General features: G+C 41.3%; 1 protein-coding gene across 2 annotated transcripts in view; it reads right to left on the reverse strand.

The window, feature by feature from the left end:
* fgd5 (FYVE, RhoGEF and PH domain containing 5) overlaps nt 1-21,010 on the reverse strand; it is a 108,578-nt gene that overhangs the window by 45,022 nt on the left and 42,546 nt on the right. For both annotated transcript variants that reach the window (XM_002938237.5, XM_031901163.1), the window contains exons 4-7: nt 17,177-17,232; nt 16,231-16,261; nt 3,239-3,390; nt 1,714-1,870 (exon numbers count right to left, since the gene is read on the reverse strand). In XM_002938237.5, the coding sequence (XP_002938283.3) occupies nt 1,714-1,870; nt 3,239-3,390; nt 16,231-16,261; nt 17,177-17,232 (396 nt within the window). The remainder of the gene's footprint in view (nt 1-1,713; nt 1,871-3,238; nt 3,391-16,230; nt 16,262-17,176; nt 17,233-21,010) is intronic.

The following is a 21,010-nucleotide window of genomic DNA, read 5'->3' on the forward strand; positions in this document are numbered from 1 at the left end:
GAAGGGGAGATATGGCATACATACAGTCAAAGGCAGCAAAAAGAAATGCATAGACACAATGGTGATATATTTTTACTGTAAACATAAGTACATTATCATACTTCATAAGGTAAGGCAATGCTGCCACTGTAAATGCTTGAGATGTGCAGCTGTAATGCTCTCTCCGTGAAGCAGTTGTCCTTGCATTTACATTATATAGGGTCAAGGTGCTTTATCTAAACCACATTTTCTGTAGCATTTATGGAAAAATGCTCCAGTATTCCTATTTCAAAAGTTGACAATCTGTCCGAACCTCAGTGCACCAGCTGCCCTAAGGTAGTTCTACCCTACTATCTATAAAAAAACATCTGGTCCTCCAGCCTTTTGCTTGCTAACCTCTTGCCTATTTAGGGTTAGATCCTGCCCTTTTGTGAGTGGAACAGAAGCTCCTCCATCACCCCACTTCTTGCAAAATGCTTAGGATACAGTTCTTCTGTGAAATAATTAACCTTTATAATGCAAATATTTTATTTCAAACCTAGTATGCCACTTTACTGGGAATCTACAGCCTATGCTAATTACAGGTGAGGTTACTGAATGGCCCAGCTCTTTAAATTAACATTTGTTCAAGGATTGAATGCAAATGGCACAGCAATATCAGCAGATTACCAAGGGGGTCATTTAAAAAAAAACAACGGATGCAATATTGCACCTCTTTATATTATCTATACATGGGATGCTGACAGGTATAGGGATGCCTACTTTGCATGAATATTGAGGTAAAAACAATTCAAATTATATTTTCAAAAACCCATACTAATAGGAACTCCTTGAAGTCTATGCTTAGGCAAGTAACCCTTAAAGACAGCCTTTATTCAGGAGGGACTACGCAATGACCTGATGTTTTGAGCTTCACTACCCAGCATCCAACAGGCATGGTTGTTGAACTTCAAAAACATCTGTAGGTCCTCAGCTTGCCCCATCCTGTCCTATATCCAGCTCTATATTGGGATCAGGTGTCACTGTAAGTGTTACTGTCTCAATAACATATTTCTGTTTTCTCTCTCATCTAGCATTGGAAAGATCAATGATCCTTGTGTATTTTTTTAGTCCAAGCAAGTTAGGGATCAATAAGCCCCATGCTCTTCTTGCATCTGTTGGGTTCATACAAGGCAACACGATGTGGACATATTTCCCTGCATTTGATAACTTACACCCATGTAGCTGCTCCCTCCGCATCCATTCAAAATCTCTACAGCATGGCAAGTATTTGGAAAATCTATCCCCCCAGATCATTCTGTTCCATACATACTGTACATCTAACTCATGGGAATCAGCAGAAGAGGGAGGCTCATGGCCTCTAACAGCTGGATCGAGTATGTCAGAAATTCCCAGCTACTTCACCCTCCCATTTATTTATTCACTCCATAAGAATTCAGCCCTCCAAGTGCCACCAGTTCCTTTCCTTGCTCAGCAATGTTATTTAGTCATTTTCGTATCAGCTGAAAATCTATGCCTTAAATGGGGCCAACCTATTGTATTAACTGCACCCTCACTTACAGGCATATCACTACCAAGTTTTTCATCTGTTGCTCCTGTTTGTTGAAGTCAGAAAAACAACATTTTAGAATTGATAAAACACTGACTAAGAGCACCCTATTTTTGCCTGTTGATTGTGTGGCACGTGCCATGCTATGGTGCTGTCAAATATGCTCTTCCATAAAGTGAACCTACCTCAAAGTCTCTCACAACTGTTGCTAAGTGAGAGATTTTAAGGGTGCAGTCATCCAGGGCAGCTGTCATCTTATCAAATGCCACAATGAAGGCTGTGTGGTGCTGGAAGTCCGACTCGCGGCTCAGGAATATGTCTGCTATCTTCTGGCTTTCCTCCCTGGCAAAGCAAGATGTAATGTTGAGGATAGATTGTAAGCTCAAGTGGTGACAGGAAAGATGTATTGTCTCTATAAACACTATGTAATATATCTGCGCTATAGAAATAAAGGGTAACAATGATAGTTCCACTCCTGTAAACTAAGGCTTTTGTCACACCAGAAAATTAGCAGATGCTAGGTAGGAATAATTACTATTATGCCCTTGTAGGAAACAAGGAAAACCATTAATACTCAGCTACTAGTAGACTTAGGACTAAACAACACTACACATGTAAGATCCTTATTGAATCACACCATTCCTGTAGATGTCAGGGCATGGGGATCAAGAGGTTAATATCGAAAGCAGTAATTGGATAACTACATTTAAAAAACTCCCTTGTTATGGAAACACCACATAATGCACTGAATTCAGTTTCCTAAGAAGCTGTCTGAGATTGGATGAGAGAAAGGAATGTAAGACATGCTGGGAGTGAGTACCATTTACTATATAAGGCCTTATCCGCAAGGCTTTACGGGATGTCAGCTCTGAGATAAAAGACTTTAGCCATTCTCATGCCAGTAACGCTGGGGCACTTCTTAAACTCTGCGCTCTGTTCCCAGAACTGGAATCCTACTCTCTACCCAGCAGCAGCCTCTTAACCCCTTCTACACCAATCACAGACAGACATGGCTGCAGGGTATAGCATGCTAATAATAACCATCAATGCTACATTCCGCCTAAAAAAGCATGAGTATATCTGAGGCATCCATAGTCAAATAAATGTTATATGTCCCTTTAGATACTGCTGATCTGTAATTCAAACAACAAGTAAAGCCCCTGAAGATATGGCAACACTGGGAAGTCACCCCATATGGGACCAGCTCTTATTATTATTATTATCAACTTGCAGTGTTCTAATTCCACCGAGCAAACCAAGCAGGTGTATTAAAGTATGAGTAGTTCTGAAGTATAAAACTCTAAATGATTCATTAACATGAATTCATTGGTCTGGTGGTACTGGGATGGGAAGAAGGGGTTGGGGTGCACTTTCTTTTTGTTTCTCTGCAAAAGAAGTCGTTTTTGAAAATGTCACATAAGTTTCTCACCCCTGGTCTTGTTCTAACCCAGCAGAAAGGGAGTCTGATCAGCTTGTTACACAGGGTTTACAGCACTGATGTGACAAAGGAAAGTCTATGAAATCCTGTTAATAAGTATATTAACTTAAAAATACTTTATTAATGGTTGTGGGTCACTAAGTGATGGCATCCCAATAGGGTAAGAAATACTCATAGTATTACTTTAAATGTATCCATCTATGATATGATGGTCTCCTCTTCTATATCTTACTGCTACAGGACCCTTAATACCTCGGGTTACTTTATCTCACCAGTGTGTTATCCTTTGTTCCAGCTCAGCCAGGATTTCCTCGTGAATCAGGTAAATGTTTAGAAGTTCACTCAATCCATGGCGTAGTTTGAGTTCATCTTCCCCATCCTCTTCTTCACTGCCCAGTACTTTGAGCACAGCTGTGTGAAACTCCTGCAAACATCAATCAAACCAAATTATTAATATATGCTGTATAAAATAAAATAAAATAAGAATAGGTTTATAGAAAGGCCACTAGGGCTTAAACCCACCTGGAGTTTGTGTTACACTGAAAGGCCAAGCTAACCCTGCCTTACACTATAAACTGTTTTTAAACACAAATTACATCTCTTTTAGCACTGGATTTTTTAAGGAAATGTTTCAAAACCTGCTGGTTGAGACCCTGAATACGGGTCACCAGGGTAGGTTGCCATAACATCATACAATAGTACAATTACATTTGTAAAAATGAAAAGATGGACATTAATTCTAACCCATACTTGGGTCTTATAGCTCAATCCTATCTGAAGTAGTTCTAAGAGAATTATAGTATGAAAGAACACAAATAAATCAATAATATATCTCTATTAAATATACTCATCCTTTAGAGACCCCCTAAGAGAAGCCTTTGGCTTTGTGAACTGATTGTAAATTATTATCAAATGTGCACTGTCATTTCAGTAATGCAGTACTTATACATATATCTATATTTATATCTATACTTAATATTGCATTTGAGCCCCAGAGTAGGGCTTCTTATCCTAGATTACTACTTCCTCTCAAGTGCTCTATTAGAATTATAACTGCCACTATTTCTGATCAGAAAATCTGGTTGTCCTGGACACACTTCTAATTTGCCCTCGCTATGTTCACTTACCCCCAGACATGTGCCTATTCCATTCTAAAATCCTTATCCAATTGCTATAGGCTTTAGGCTAATGGGTAATGGCACACTTACTGTAGTGTTTTGAGTTTGGTGGGGTTGTCAGGGGGAGTCACAGAGATATGATGTGTATATATGTATATAACATATCATATGCTAAATGTTTAGGAGCAGCTTGTTATATAGGTATGGCATCTGTTATCCAGAAACCTGTTATTCAGAAAGCTCCAAATTATGGAGAGGCCATCTCCCATAGACTCCATTTCAATCTAATAATTCACATTTTTTTTTAAATGATTTCCTTTTTCTTTGTAATAATAAAACAGTTCATTGTACTTGATCCCAACTAAGGTATAATGAATACTTACTGTAGGCAAAACAATTCTATTAGGTTTACTTAATTTTTAAATTATTTTTTAATAGACTTAAGGTATGGACATCAAAATTATGGAAAGACCCCTTATTCAGAAACTTCCAGGTCTCAAGCATTCTGGATAAAAGGTCCCATACCTGGACAAGAGGGATATCACTTCTGGGAACAGATCTAGTAGTAGTTTGTATCAGGTATAGGAAGCATATGTATAGGGTTTTTTGATGACAAATCTAAGAGCAGTTCATTTATATACTGGCACAATAACAAAAAGGCTTTATTGAAACAGATTTAGGGATAGATGTTTTAAAGTATAGGAACAGAGTGTAGGCTTTATGGGAACTGGCTAAGAAACATTTTCCAGAAATATAAATGCCATCTTTGAGAATAAGGCAGAGCGGGTATAGGGGATGATTGCACTGGCACTTAAGGAATGATATAAGCAGGAGCCAGAGCCAATATGAGCACATTTAGGGGATTTATGGGATCAGTTAGTTGAGGAAACACTTTAAAAGCACATTGAACTCTTTTCCTTTTTAACTTTGTGTCAATTAACAGCGCCAAAGCTATTCATGGAATGCCAATAATTACAGCTGCCATCATGTTCCGCAATCTCACCTCTGAACGATCAGCTACTCTTAATGATAATGATTCGCAGCCTGCTCAGTATTTCATCCCAGTTTGAATCCTAACACTGGCCCACCCTGTGTCTGCTAGCAGCTGTGCCACCCCGCCAGCACCAGTACAAGTGCCCCTTGATCTCAGAACAGTTAGGGGGGCACAGAGCAACACTTGGTAACGCTCGGCTGTGTTTGGGGGCCTGCGTGTATGTACTTCTGAGGCTCTGCTCAATTCTACAGCTTGCTTATTGCTTCTCAGAGGTTTGCTGAGCACGCTCGTCAATCTCAAGACCCCATGATAATGCACTGCTGATACCCCAGAGCCAAATAAATGTCTGTTTCGGACAATCTGACCTTTCCTGAACTTATTTTATGCTACTGCACAAAGTAATAAAGGACAATTACTTGCCATTTCCCTCATCAGATTCTCAGTGTACAAACAACAGCCAGCTAGGTCTCATGCGGGGATTCTGCAGCATGGCCTTTGTATAGGTTGTCTGTTTGTTTGAGCCTTGGAAGCTGCAAAAATTCACCCACAGACTGGATACAATATCTTTAAAGTGCACGATTATTGTGTTATTAATACAGCTTATTGTTCACTGAATATAGTGCCTTTTCTTGTGCACATTAATTATTGGGAAAATTACAAATTTTCTATTAAAGGGGTGGCTCACCTTTAAGTTAACTTTTAGAATGTTATAGAGTGGCCGATTCTTAACAACTTTTCAATTGGTCTTCATTTTATTATTTCTAATAATTTTTGAATAATTGGCCTTCTTCTTCTGACTCTTTTCAGCTTTCAAATGGGGATTCCTGACCCCAGCAGTCAAAAACCTACTGTTTTGTAAGGCTCCAGTTTTGTTGTTATTGCCACTTTTTAATACTTATCTCTCTATTTAGGCCCTGTCCTATTCATATTTCTGTCTCTTATCCAAACCACTGGCTGGTTGCTAGGGTAAATTGGACCCTAGCAACAGAGAGCTGCTGAACAAAAACCTAAATAATGCAAACAGTGCCGGGCCAAGCCGGCCAGCCAACACCCCCCAACCCTTCCCCCCCGTGCGCACCGGCGTTTGCACACACATGGCGGCAGGTTACAGGAACAGTCGGGGGAAAGGGTCTGGAACCGGTGGTAGGTGACAGAAGAGGTTCCTTGCCTGCCCCCCCCCACCATTGTGCTCTAGGCAGGTGCCTCTTCTACCTACCCCTAGTTCTGGCCCTGAATGCAAAATACGCAAAATAAAAAGTGAAGATCAATTGCAAAGTAATCTTGAAAGAGAATATCAATCTTGACATCACAATAAAGTTTAATTTTAAGGTGAACAGCCCCTTTAGGAAACAATAACTGTGCTGTATTATACTGATGTTACAGTTGGCATTTGGCCTATAATCTATCGGTTCATCCAGTGAAATTGAAACTTTGATGCCAAGAGAGATGCTGTATGAAGGCAGGTATATTGTCCACAAAGGTGACAACCGTAGCTGATGTTGAACTACAAACTACAGGGGCCTTGGCTCTTTAGCAGTGTATTGCTTGGCTTAGGGCAGGCCCACATAAGCATTTTAAGGAGCCCTTTCTGTGTATAGTTATTTTCTGTAAATATCAGTGTGTATGCTGATGAGCAGCTGTTAGCGCTGTATCTAGGCTGGCATGGGAATGGGCACAGGTGCACCAGTGGGCCAGGATGCTGTCTACCCTACACTAAAAGTACCCACAAGGTGACGGACCATGGCTTCCTGCAAGGATTTTACAAGAACTCATAAACTAAGGTTCCCGTTATTGTTCCCAGCCACTAATGTTCCCCAGCACTGAGCGACTAATGTTGAGACCCCATTGCCTGCAGTATGGAAGAAGATTCATGACTCTGCCTGCTGCAAACAAGCTGATTCTTCCTCAGATACAGTGATTTTCACCTCCCTTGGGTACATTTTCTTTTCTTTTGTTTTCTTTTTTTTTTCCCAAGGGTATACACAGTTACAGAATAACAGGAAGACACCCTATGGCTCATGAACACAGCATAATGCAATTTTTGTATGCAATTCGCTATGTTTTTTTGCAAGTCAGTTGTGACTTATGATGCGACCTACTAAGGGAACCCAGGTGATACCTCCACATACAGCCTGGTGCAGTTTCAGGGTTCTCTGTTGCCCAGTGAGGCCCAATGACCCGAACACAGTGTAGGGAAGCAGGGCATGACAGGGTTAGGACTGAACTTCCCCCTCTCTCTCTTAGTTTTAGGTGGTTGGCTATTGGGTGCTTAGGATTTTTTCCCAGGCAGGGTAAGGGGATGGTTTACAGAAGGCACGTAATCCTACCTCTGAATGGCGGGAGGATCAGCAGCTTGCAATGCCCCACCTTCCCTCTCTATAAGGTGGGTTTGTTTGTTTGTTGTCACAGTTGGCAGAGGGTACCTTACTCTTTGCCCCAGGGGTAAGTTAAAGGGGGTACTAGAAAAGGCCTCTGGTCCTGATAAGTAGGTAGTCAGCCTCAGTTTAGGTATGGGGAGATAAGGAGGCAGGAACCAGGTGTTACATTTGGGCTCAGGGGTTAGTCTTCTTGGAGCTGAGTAATTATTGTTGGTTAGTGTAAATATTTGTTATACAAATGGCTTTGATAATGTAATAGAAGAAACCCCGCCCTATAGTCACATTACAGGGTGCACATGTGTAAGGGTAAATGTAATTTCTATTAGAAAAGACACACGGTTTTGGCACACCTGTCTGAAACTGCTATAAAACTCAAAATGTTATTGAGACCAATTAAAACAATACTTAAAATTAAAATACCAAAGAAGGAAAAGGAAAAGAAAGAAAACGAGTTAAAATTAGCAAATCTGATACCTTACATAATAGATCCGGGCTTTGACTAATAATTCTTACATAATTGCCAGCTATTTAGTTGTTACTTAAGATTATAACATTGTTACCAGCTATCTTGTTCCTACCAAGACTGGCTATATCTAGGAGGATTTAACAAATTGTAACTCTTGCTAAAAACCATACAAATGGTTTTGGACACCAACCATGGTGTCTGGGTAATTTGCTGGGGAGAAAGGGTGAGGGGTTAAGTAGGGGAGGGAAAAGTTTTTGAGCTTGACTCTGCACCTGTCATGCTTGTGTGCTTTTCCTTAGAGCAAACTGGCACTGCTGCTCCCTGTTAGGATGCCCAGGAGTTGCTAGGAGTTGCTATTCTGGCCCAGATGGCAAGGAGGCATTGTTGCAATGTAAGGGCAGGGGGTTTGATCATAAGGGGGCTGAGCTGACGATGTAAAAGGACAGATTGGGGTGGGATTTAGGGGTATGGGATTTTATTCTATGGGCTGCAAGATAAACTGTCAGTAAGGTTAAGAGTGGATCAGATTTTGCATCCAAAAATGTATCCAAATTAGCAATTCATAATGTGCTTGCATTTTTAAGTGAGCCCAAGGATCTCTTACTGTGACATAATAGGCCAAGTTATTTTCACCTCTATTATCCTTACAGGGAACCTTTGGCTTCCAGTGGTGCAACCCTATTATAATTTATAGCCCAGTCTTTGCACATACAACTGCTGCACTGTGTCAGCCCGATTTGCACCCTAGTATAGACAGCTCTGATTATAAGCATCCTATATAACAAGTCGACTCGTCACCGACGCTGGCAACTCATTTATGTTAAGGTGCTAGGAGTCAATAATGGCATGGCAGTCAGTCTCATGTAACAGGCTGCTAATAGCGTGCTGCTGTAACATCAGGGAGGCTGCCGTACCAAGTTCCTTTTATAACTACTGGAAATTAATTGTCACCCATTCTTATAATATTTTGTCTTGATCTATTTTTGTTCTGTTGAACCCATGTGTCATTGTTAGAGTTGAATTAATCAGACTTTCACTCCTGCCCAGAAATAGTTAATGCTACAGTGCCATGTCCTTTGGGTCACAGCTGCTTTCACTGTCTCCCTGAAGTCTCCAAGGGTCAGGAAGGCGCAGGCAGCAGACCAATGCATCACCGGAGGCCACATCTCCTATAGACGTGACCATCTAGGCTGGGAATTTGCCAGTACAATGGCACCTCCAACACCCACTATGCAAGTCAGATTAGTCTGGTAACGTTGTACAGTGACTTAATATTGTCTGGCACCCACAGTAAACAGAGGGAGGAGACATATTGGTAGTTTGGTAGTTATAACTCAAACTAAACTCAAAGTAGATCTATCTATCTGTCTATCTATAATCTATCTATCTATATATCTATCTATTATCTATCTATCAATCTATCTATCTATCTATCTATCGGCTATCTATCTATCTATCTATCTATCGGCTATCTATCTAGCTAGCTGTTATCTATCTATCTATCTATCTATCTATCTATCTGTCTATCTATCTATCTGCTATCTATCTATCTATCTATCTATCATCTATCTATCATCTATCTTTCTATCTATCTATCTATCTATCTATCTATCTATCTATCTATCTATCTATCGGCTATCTATCTAGCTAGCTATTATCTATCTATCTGCTATCTATCTATCTATCTATCTATCTATCTATTATCTATCTATCTATCTATCTATCTATCTATTGGCTATCTATCTAGCTAGCTATTATCTATCTATCCATCTATCTATCTATCTATCTATCTATCTGTCTAATCATCTATCATCTATCTATCTGTCTATTTATCTATCTATCTATCTATCTATCTATCTATCTATCTATCTATTGGCTTCAGACAACTCAGACATATCAGGTTCAACTGCATATCGCAATGCTGCAATCAGCCAGTTAGAGCAGGTTAAATCTATTGGAGACTCATAGCTGAGTGTGTTGTTTCTACTCAGGGGTGTTTCAGGGCCCTTTGCTGCCTTCCAGAGTTATGGCGCGGGTCGAGGGGGCTGCATTGCTAGTGCAATTGTGCTCCCTGCACTAGAAGAATCAAAATTTTTATTTGAAAACCAGAATTTTAGCTGTTAAAGTTACCAGATGTGACTTTTTGCCACCCAGGGGTGGCGAGGCAATTATAACAAGTATAAATGTTTTAATAAAAATTTGGGTTTCATGTTTAATTTGCAAAGGACTTTTATACAACTTTTTCTGTCTCAGTGACAGGGAGATCTTTTAACCCTACACTGAATGACAAATAGCATAACACAGGTGCTAATTTACTCAAGTGCAGTTGTTTATACCAATCAGGACTTCACTTTTATTTTCATAATTGTTTCAGACTGCTCAAAGTGAATTGCTGATTGGTTGTTTTTCATAACAGTATTAGGGAAATTTAGTAAAGGCCAGCAGTCTGATGTGGTTTATGCAACGATCTTATTGTTATTTTATGACAGGTCATAAAACCATGCACTGGGTGTCCTATAATGTTGGGGATTAATAACTGGTTCTATTATGGACACAAATGGCAAGAGTCTGGGCTGAGCAGGGAGGGGGATGAATAGGGGAGGTCAAAGGAAGGGACGTGTCTGAGCTGCTTGAAATTCCCCATTGAACAGAAGGACTATTAGCTGAATAAACCCTCTATTGATACTCACACAACATTTCTACCAGGAGCTGCTCGGCTAGGATACAGCCAAGTGTTCCCTCTTTCCAAATGAATATGGGGCAGCTAGCTCACAGACACTTCCTACGCAGCCCACGGACGTCAACATTGAGACTCCAAGGCTTGTGTCCGTCATCTTAGCAATGCTAATGAGATGGTACTCTCATGTATGATGCATTATGGAAAATAGGAGCATGCACAGAACATTTCTCCATATTTAGCACCCAAGGCTGTATGGCAGCATCTCATAGCCCAAACAATACGTCCCACTTTAGAGATCCGTGTGTTATCCATAAATCTTTTTTAAATTAAGGGGAAGTGAAAGTTCTGTATTGTATAAGAATGCATTTCCTGAGAAGATCGTATTAATTGCACCAAAGAAGATTCTCCAGCGTCTCCCACCAAATGTAAACATGGCCTAAAAAAAAAAACAAAACTACAAGTCTACTGAAAACCCCTTTGTATAATGAGCTGTTCCTTATCTTAAAGCACAACAAAGGCTTCATCTGGGGAAAAAGAGGGGTTTGTTTATACAGAGGGGTTCTGGGTGGACTAGTAATTTGTTTTAGCCAGCTTATCACTCGTCACTATGCCTCATAATTCTACTCTTTAAAGAGTCAGTTACCCTAGGAAGAAGTTAGAAAATGACAAATATGTTACTTTACATTTACTTATCCCATACTGGGCAACCCATGAATCAGGATTTACATTGTATAATCTTCATCTTGTGATGCCCCTCTTTAGCATGGTTTCAGAGAGAAAGCTACTCTGGTGTAATTGCAAACTTCTAATGACACACACCATTGCTTTTCTTGCTCTCCCCAAATGAATACAAAACTCTCTTCCAGCCAACATTATATGAATCTTAAATATTCTATGCACCTCCCTCCCTTCTATCCTGGCACCAACTAGGGCTGCCATATTTAATCATGGGGCACATACTACTAAATGAGCAGGTCAAATTATTCCATTGGTCACCTGGCCCTCTTGGTTATGGGCCCTGCCAGTAAGTAAAACCCCTATTAAATAAAAGTGCCCTTGCACACACACAGTTACTTTATCCACCCCAGACATGCCTAAATTATGACAAAACTCCACCCATGATCCACCTAAACCCTGCCCACTACTTGCAAGCCCCACCCCTTTCGTGAACCACAAATTGTACTCTTTCTTCACCTGACAGCAGTACCCCTAAAGCCCCCAAAATCAAGCTCAGGTCTATGACAGTTTACAGAAGCCCTTCTGCCATTCTCCAGATTGTCATTCCAGGCCTGGGCACCCATTAATTATTTCTCACTTTCTCACCAAGCACAGCTGTGTCTCAGCATGAACAGCGAATGCAGCGCACAGCTTTGTCTTATTGTTATGTCTCACTGTCACCAGATATGGCTTAATATGAAAAGCAACGTCCCAGCGCAGCTTTGTCTCCTCATTATCAGCTACATCTCACTTTGCACAGTTTAGTTTTTACCCAATGCACACCTACGCTTCAATGGGCACGCCAGCTAAATCTTTCTCATAGAAACATGCACAGGTACAGTATATCTAACAGCTGTGGGATATATATATACCGGCTCTGCACACTGTTCAAGAATCATTTGACCTAAGTTTTCAGGCAGATTTTGGACCTGATAACTCCAGTTATTTGGTGGTTGTGCGCCTTCATTTCCACAGATTCTAAATTGATATCTCACCACATATAATACATCTGATAATACACAGCTTCTTCTTACTGTATCCAGTTATGTAAGTGAAATAAAAGTTAATACAGCCTCTGCAGGGAACATGACAGTAAATACTGGTGTACCATTACTATTTCTTTGTTAAATATAACAGTTCTTTCAGTTAAGGGCAGATCTATCAAACGGTGGTTTTAAAGATTAATACATAAAAACTCACCTACATTCTCTTCATTCCTATGGGATTTTTAGAAGTTTATTTATCAAATGGTTCTAACATTCACCCATTGATAAATACGCTTCTAAAAATCCCATAGGAATGAAAAGATGGGTGAGTTTTTATGTATTAAGCTCCAAACTCACACTTTGATAAATCTGCCCCTTAGCAACAGTCTACAAACATTTCTTGTAGCCAGGTAACAATCTTTCTATACTTGCTTGCAGAGCACTTTTAGTTCAGAATTATTCTCAAGTCTTTGTGCATAGATTGTAAATTTGACATAAAAACTAAGAAATTTTAAGAAGATGCTGCTGAAGCCGCCGAAGAGTAAAATGCTGCTGGGCACCAATGTATTAGGGGGGGGCCACGGGGCACACTGACTTATGGGGGCACTGCTGCTGGGCACCAATGTACTAGGGGGGCTGGCTCTTGGCACCAATGTACTGGGGGGCACTGCTGCTGGGCACCAATGTACTAGGGGGGCACTGCTCTTGGCACCAATGTACTAGGGGGGCACTGCTGCTGGGCACCAATGTACTAGGGGGGCACTGCTCTTGGCACCAATGTACTAGGGGGGCACTGCTGCTGGGCACCAATGTACTAGGGGGGCACTGCTGCTGGGCACCAATGTACTAGGGGGGCACTGCTGCTGGGCACCAATGTACTAGGGGGGCACTGCTGCTGGGCACCAATGTACTAGGGGGGCACTGCTCTTGGCACCAATGTACTAGGGGGGCACTGCTGCTGGGCACCAGTGCACTAGGGGGGCACTGCTCTTGGCACCAATGTAATAGGGGGGCACTGCTCTTGGCACCAATGTACTAGGGGGGCACTGCTGCTGGGCACAGAGTTAAATTTTTTAACATTTTCTAATGGTGGTGTGCCTCGTGATTTTTTTCATGAAACAAGTGTGCCTTTGCCCAAAAAAGGTTGAAAAACACTGTTTTAAGGTATATTTGGGCATTCATGACCCTGGGGGATGCAAGTGCAACAGTACTAAAGGGTGCAAGAGCTCAGTCTGCAGATCTTTGTGCTCCAGTTGTGGCCTTTTTTTTGCCTCTGACACAAAGCCTGCATGCAGAGAGACAGACTGCTGAGTGAGGGGAGAATAAAGATTTTAGAAATAGTGCAGAATATTAAACTTTTTATATTTAGAAGGCCTTATAACCATGAGATGAAGCTTATATTACATTTGTGTTTTCATTATAGTTTCAGGAACTGATTTGGATTATGGTGCAAATCAACTACAAAGCACAAAAATAACACTAGTAGATATGTCTGTGATGGTTCTCATTTATCCAGGTCATGGTATATCTGTAGTAATAAATCAAATCAACTGGACTTGCTGTGTTTTTGTAAAGATGCTTCGCCAGTCATGACATTTCACTAGTTATCCGACTGGCTTTCTTAATTTTCTCAGTCTTGATTTGACTTATTACTACAGATAAACACTAGTAGATCAAAAGGAAAAAAGCCCGACTTCAGCACTCAATAGCAATTTAGTATTCAATTGTGCACAGCGCCGGATTTGTCTTGCCGGCGCCCCTAGGCCGCCCCAATTGGCGTTCCCCCCCCCGTGCCCATGCGCGAACACTCATCCACCCCTGTGCCCCCTCCGAGCGCAAGTGCGCATTCACAAACAAAAGTCCCATACGGAGCAGTGGGGAGAGGTCCCCATTGCTCCATACGGGAGCCAAATGTACAAATTATTTTGCGTTGGGGCGGCATGCCGCCCCTAAATTTGTGCCACCCTAGGCCTGGGCCTTTGTGGCCTCGCCACAAATCCGGGCCTGATTGCGCAGAAATGTTTACCAATGTAAAGTCTAAACTGTATATAATATCAACAAAATGTGTAATTTAATCAGGCGGCCAAACTTTCAAACACAACTATATTACAAGCCTGCCGATGCACTGCACCTTCGCAGTGTGCCCAGGTATTTCTCACAGGGCACCTGTATTATATAACGTCCCTATCCCTGGGTGTCCGGCTGGAGTTCTATCTATATTTGACAAACAATGCTGGCAAACTCCCCCGAGCCTTGAAAGCTTTGCAGTTTGTGTAACTGGCCCATTAATTATGCATGGGCGACAGCGTGTTTAACATTCTCACTTTCGAGCACGTTAAATGTGTATGGGAACACGCTTAACTTCCATTATTTATACGCCTCCTTTATTTTGCATGAATACAAACTGCCGCAGTTTCCCATCACTTCCCCCTGTCACAGGAGTGTAATTGGCTCCAGCATGAAGGATTTTGCTCATTGCTGTGAATGGATCTTACAGGCTGGGCTGCACACCACAGGGACCTTGTTACTCTGATGTGTTATAGCTGCCGTGTCACTGAAACTGCTGCAAACACATAAACATCATAAGCAAGAAACACTTTCTATATAGATTAACAATGAAATGAAAGGTTCTAGTGAGCACACCTTGCAGGACCCTTAATGCAAAAGTTGGTTAAACACTATTTATTGACCCAACCCTTTCAAAGGGCTTTTATTATAGGTCTACTGTCCTTTGGTGCATCCTCCTACCATGCCATATCTATCAATTTTCTTCAACAATACAGGCTTCATTTTGAAACAAAGGCGGACTAGAATGAGACAAGAGTCTACAGAGGCTGCCTCTTCAGGAGCCCTCCACCCCAGTCGGGAAGTCCACCACTGTTCTTATGCAACCAGAGCAGAGAACAACACTCTTAGGCACAACTCTTTTGCGCCTATTCAGGATGGGACTGGACTGGTGTTCCACCCCATGTATGTGCAGCATCATGATCTATTTACTTGCTGACGCAATCAGGGGTGGGGTGCCCAAATTCCGGCAGGGAGCAGGCCTGAGTCAGCGGGTCCACAAGGTTTTTTCCCAGTGTCCCACCGGTCCATTCCTACCTGGAACAGTGATTAGTACTAGACTACATCTGCAGCCTTATAGTGTGCATAAAGTGTGCCATATACATATTCCGCAGACTTGAAGACACAAATATAGCCCCATTCTAATTGCTGGCTTTGCTTCAGATCCAAAAGGAGCATGCCTTTTTATATTCACATAGATCAGAAGCAAAGTAAAGCATATCTATGCCAAATAGAACATGATGGACTGATCAGGGCTGTCTCTGAGTCAGTGGAGTAACTATAGAGGAAGCAGATCCTGCAGTCGTGGGGGGCTTGGGGGACAAGGGGATCTGGACTGTGGGATCTGCTTCCTCTATAGTGATAGAAATCCCCCCTCTCCAGCCTCTCTACACCTACACCAATGCAAGCGGGTGGGAAATGGAGGGCACAATCAATTGGGTGGGTGTGTGGGTTGTAGGGAGAGCTGGGTAGGAGATTCTGTAAGTGCCAGGCCCCTACAAAGATTTTTTGTGGGGGGAGGGGGGGAGTGCATTGTTGTTAAGCCACTGGGTTATTACATTTCAGCAAACAGCAACTTTTTGTTGTACATGGAAGTTGGCAAATTGTGTGGTTGTAGAATGGTAAGTTTGTTATATACATCGGCACACATTTGTATAAGTCCAGTAATTGGCTTTCACGACTCAAACTAAACATGACCCATAAACGCTAAGTGTACCTGCTGATTGGTTGCTTTGGGCTACTGATATATGGTGCTACGTGGGTACTATTGCCCATGAGTCTACGTAGCCCCTTAGACCAGTTAACAGTTTGACTTATCTGAAATATAATTTTGCAAACAACGTGTAATAACATTACTCACAATGTGCAGACGCTTTAATGTGTCCACGTACCTGAAATAGAGACAGAACATCAGTGGCTGTAAAGAATGGATTTCTCTTCTGTACATAGGAAAGCAGAGGTATTGGAGGTGACAGATACTCATACAGCTGGGGAGTCATTAATTGCAAATGATAGAGCTTTCATGTAGTTATTTGGGGTTTTGAAAGAACATCTATAATTTCATGTTCCTTATAGTGTACAGGTATGGGATCCATTATATGGAAACTTGCTATCCTGAAAGTTCCAAAAGTCATCTCCCATAGACTTAATTTTAATTAGATAATTCAAAATTTTGAAACATATTTCCTTTTTCTCTTTACAATTACATTGTACTTGATCCCAAATAATATTTAATGAACCCTTATTTGGGGCCAATGAATCCTATTCGGTTTATTCAATGTTTAAATGATTTTTTAGTACACAAAGTATGGAGATCCAAATTACGGAAAGACCCGATACAAAGAAAACCCCAGGTCCCGAGCATTCTAGATAACCGGCCCCATACCTGTAGTAGGAATATGCACAAAGTAAATGCTTTGTGTGCTTATTAAAAATAAAGATGTGGTACAATATGATCATTAGAATCAGACCAGTAAACTCTACCTACTGATTCATTGCTATGGGTTATTGCTCTAGGGCAAAGTTAGTGCCCTTTAATTTACAAAACCCCATAAATGTCCTAAATCATCAGCCCCTCAAAGCTTCACCTCCATATCCATAACTGCTACCATAAACCTTAAATGTGATAACAGTTGCCAAATGTATTTGCACCAGGTTTTCTAACCCCACTGCAAGTGTCTGTCCAAGCAGGTAATCAGTAAATGGTACTAACTGACTGGTTGCTAGGGTTTCTGCAAACTTTACACTTCTTATTTTGTTTCCCCCTTAAGTTGCACTTAAGTGTCTCTTGCCAAATCAATACTTACTCTTTCTCAGATGATAACAGACTTTCTACGATGGTCAGAGCTCTCATTGGTCCATTCTACAGAAGAGAACAAATACAATATTATTAATAGGATTAAATAATGAATATAATATGAACAGTATCATATGTATCAGCAACATAAGGTAACTTTGGTATAAAGTATTACCCCTCTAGGCTAGTAACTAGGCCCCTCTAGACTGGTAACTTTAATATGTATAAAGTGTAACCCCTGTAGACCTGATTCGGTCACCTCCAAACTCATTTCATGCTGTGTGCAGCAGTGGCTTAGCCTATGTGCCTCACCTCTATTCCCCAGTCTCGTGTTTTGCAGAAGAGTGAAGAATTCTGGCCAGGAGGAACCAATACAGAAGGCTCTTCAACACACAAGCTTATAGAGCAGCAGAAAGGGCATTCTCTTTAAGGCTATGGAAGTTCAATGTATACATCAGACCTCTTGTCTCTCATTTACAATGATGTGGGCCATACATTAGTATACAGTTTTCACTGGAGAGTGTAGGAGGGCACGTGACTTTGCTGTGCATCTATTTTTCTTTTTTCATCAGGCTGATAAACCAAAGAGTGTGGAATTCTAGGAAGATTTTTGAGGAATGCATTTTCTATGTTCTATTGTACTTCACTGGTGTCTCCAGGACCTTACTTACATCAAGACAGAGAGGGCATTTACAAGTTATATATTATAATACTGGATGTATGGGAGGTTCAAACTGTGGTCCTCTAGCATTCACCGACAACAAGATGCTGGAATCTGTTGTTCAATATCATCCAGAGAGCCAAATGTTGGACATCTCTGATTTATGTAGTTCAGAGGGTAAGAGGGCCCAGCCTTCCCACATTGTGCTAGATAACGTCTATCTATCTTTGTTCCATGGGAGTGGACTGAAGCTAAATTTAGTTTTAGAAATTCTATAATTGTTGTTGTTTCTTTATACTGAATCAGCGTCCAATGAGCAAATGCATAAAACAGGGGGATTTATGGTTATGCAAGTGGCGACTGTGTAATATAAAGTCAAAAACTTGAATATGCATTATCATAAATCCCCCGGCCTTATAATTTTACCCTCTAAATACAAGTGCCAAGTGTACTTTCAGTATATTGTCCATAATTTTAGCAGTACTTAGTGGGTTGGAAAAACAAACCATCAATCTCCCCCACCTTGCGGCAGCAGTAAAGTTTTAGCTTTATTGCCCAAGTGGAAGAATTACACACTGGACTCTGAGTGGCCCATCTAAGTTATTTAAGACCATTACTGATCATAAACAACACAGGCTGAACAGGTTGTAACCAGCAGTGACCTCAGCAATACTAGACATCACGTAATGATACAGAGGCACACACTGGGCACTCAGCACGTCCTCATATCCCCATTGCTCATTGTGCCAAGTCCCAGGGGTGGCCCCACTTCCACTACTTGTACACATGTTGTGCAATAGTCCTGTGATTGATATGTCCATACACACAAACAGCTCTGATGTCCTGTGTCAGGGGGCAGCCCCCATCCCCAGGCGTTGCCCAGACTGTAATCATTTATGAGTGTTTATTTAATGAGGAAGCACAATGTAATATTATGTAGTAGGCACTGCCTGGCATATGAAATGGTTTACATTAGTAAAAGGGCAGTGGCTTTTTCTGTTTTCATGAATCCCAATTACACTGGCATGAAACAAGCTTCAGTTACAGCACGTTCATACTGTGTTTTTGTTTCTGCTGCCAAAAAAGGGGGATTCTTCCTTTGGCATCATTTATTCAATGCATGGAGTAAATTATATAGAGCTGATAAGGCTGGAAGAAGATGTCAACATTTTCCAATTCCAGTTTTTGTTTCCCATAAATCTTAGATCTTAGGGGTGTGAAAAAAGTACAGCAGACCACACTGCTGGGGAGACCCGGAGATATAGACAAGCCTTCTTTAGGTCTCAACAGCAGTGCAGGATTTCAGGGTTTGTCTAGCAGTAGACAATAAGGATGAGGAAGAACTTGTCTGCAGGCACCACTCATGGTTTTGCAGCAAACAGCCAGATGCAGTAGGAGTTACATCTATTTATGTATTTATTATGGTTTAAACTAGACCTTTTGACTACTTAGAAAGCACAATAATATACACCCCTATAGAAAAGACCCCCCACTGCCAGAAGGAACCAAATGAGAGACCAGACATGGCTCGCAGTAGAATGGCATGAACCGGTGGATTGGTGTAATACCCATTCATTTACTTTATGATCCCTCTGTACTATATTGGAGACCCGAGGACAGGTTTGCAACTAAATATAGATCCAGGACATAAAATTCACTATTCAATAGCCAAAAGTATAGGGACACCCTTTCTAATGCGTAGAAATGGCTATTTAAACAACCCCCATCTTTGAATATATAGGTGTCACTACATCATACAGTGACATTCTTGACAAGTCTATGCCTCTTGAGATGAGTCTTTCCTGTTTCAGCAAATCATGCTGCCATGCACAAAGTGAGGTCCTTACAGAATGGGAGTGGAAGAACTTGACTGCCCTGCAAAGAGCACCGACTTCAACCCAACGATGGGATGAATTGGAACTGCCACTGTAAGCCAGGTCCCAAAATTAGCGCTCAACCTCCCACATACTAAAGGAAGCAAATTCCACCTACAATGTTTCAACATCTAGTGGAAGGCCTTCCTAGAAGTGTAAAGAGCTGTTTTAGCAGCAAATAGAAGACCAGCTTCATATTAAAACCCTTGGCATCGGAATAAGATGTTGTGAGTTAAGTGTCCACATACTTTTAGGAAGGACAACTTCACTCCTCACACTTAAGTTGGCCATACATGGTCAAACATTGCTTGTTTGCCACTTCTGACCATGTTAGCAGCTTAAATAGGGCCAAAATTAAATCTTCCCCAAATGATATAATATTGGTGCTCTTGCAGAATAGAAAATCAAGTCATAGATATAGTCCCGTCTCCAAAAGTGCTCAGATTGTTGTTCATGGGGCAATACGATCTAATCAGCCCACTTTGGATCAAGGCTCAACAAGCCAAATAAAACACATAGCTGCTCATGTAGCAACATTGACAACAGAGCAGGTCCTCCGCGTAGCCAGCTTAAAGGTGCAATCTGATTACTTCCTAGATGGATTGTCTCAATTAAAGGTCATGACATTGTCAATGCGTAGGCCGCTTATTATAACTGTCTCCAGCAGTGTGGGGTTTACGAATATTTACACGGGAGTACAGATGGACCTATTATTAAAACAGGTGGATATGACAAAATAACAGGGGTATTCTTTTCCACCTGTGTGTCTGACAGAAAACTGCACTGCTGGATACCCGATGAGAGTCTTGGAGACGAGGCGCCCCTGCTGTGAGCATTGTAAGTATGCAAATGTATTCCAGTAACATCTGCGCACAATGGAGAATATGGACACATAACTGGCAGAAGGAACCTCCCTGACAGGAATTCACCTGAAATTGAATATATTAAGGCAACCTAGTGTTTGCTAATGAATTACTTCCCATGTACGATCCATTGAGTCTGTGTCGGCATCTCTTCATGCGAGGGTGCCTTCAAGGGGAATTATCGCAATGTCCCATTTTTAATATTATAATTAAAGTTTAGGGACAACAGAGAAATTTGTAATGCCAGTGAAATACAAAACCTCATCTTAGCTGTAAATTTAAAGTACTACTGCCCTGCTTCAGTCTAGAATAGAGAAGTCATTAGACTGGTGATTCATTTATGCCCCCCTGGTGCACCCCAAACATCTACTATTGGGAGACAATGCGGCCCAGCAACTATATAAAGTGAGGGGGGCAGCGCTTACCTATTAGGTGTCTAGAAGAAA

This window comes from Xenopus tropicalis, chromosome 4 (genome assembly GCF_000004195.4).
Source record: "Xenopus tropicalis strain Nigerian chromosome 4, UCB_Xtro_10.0, whole genome shotgun sequence".
NCBI lineage: Eukaryota > Metazoa > Chordata > Amphibia > Anura > Pipidae > Xenopus > Xenopus tropicalis.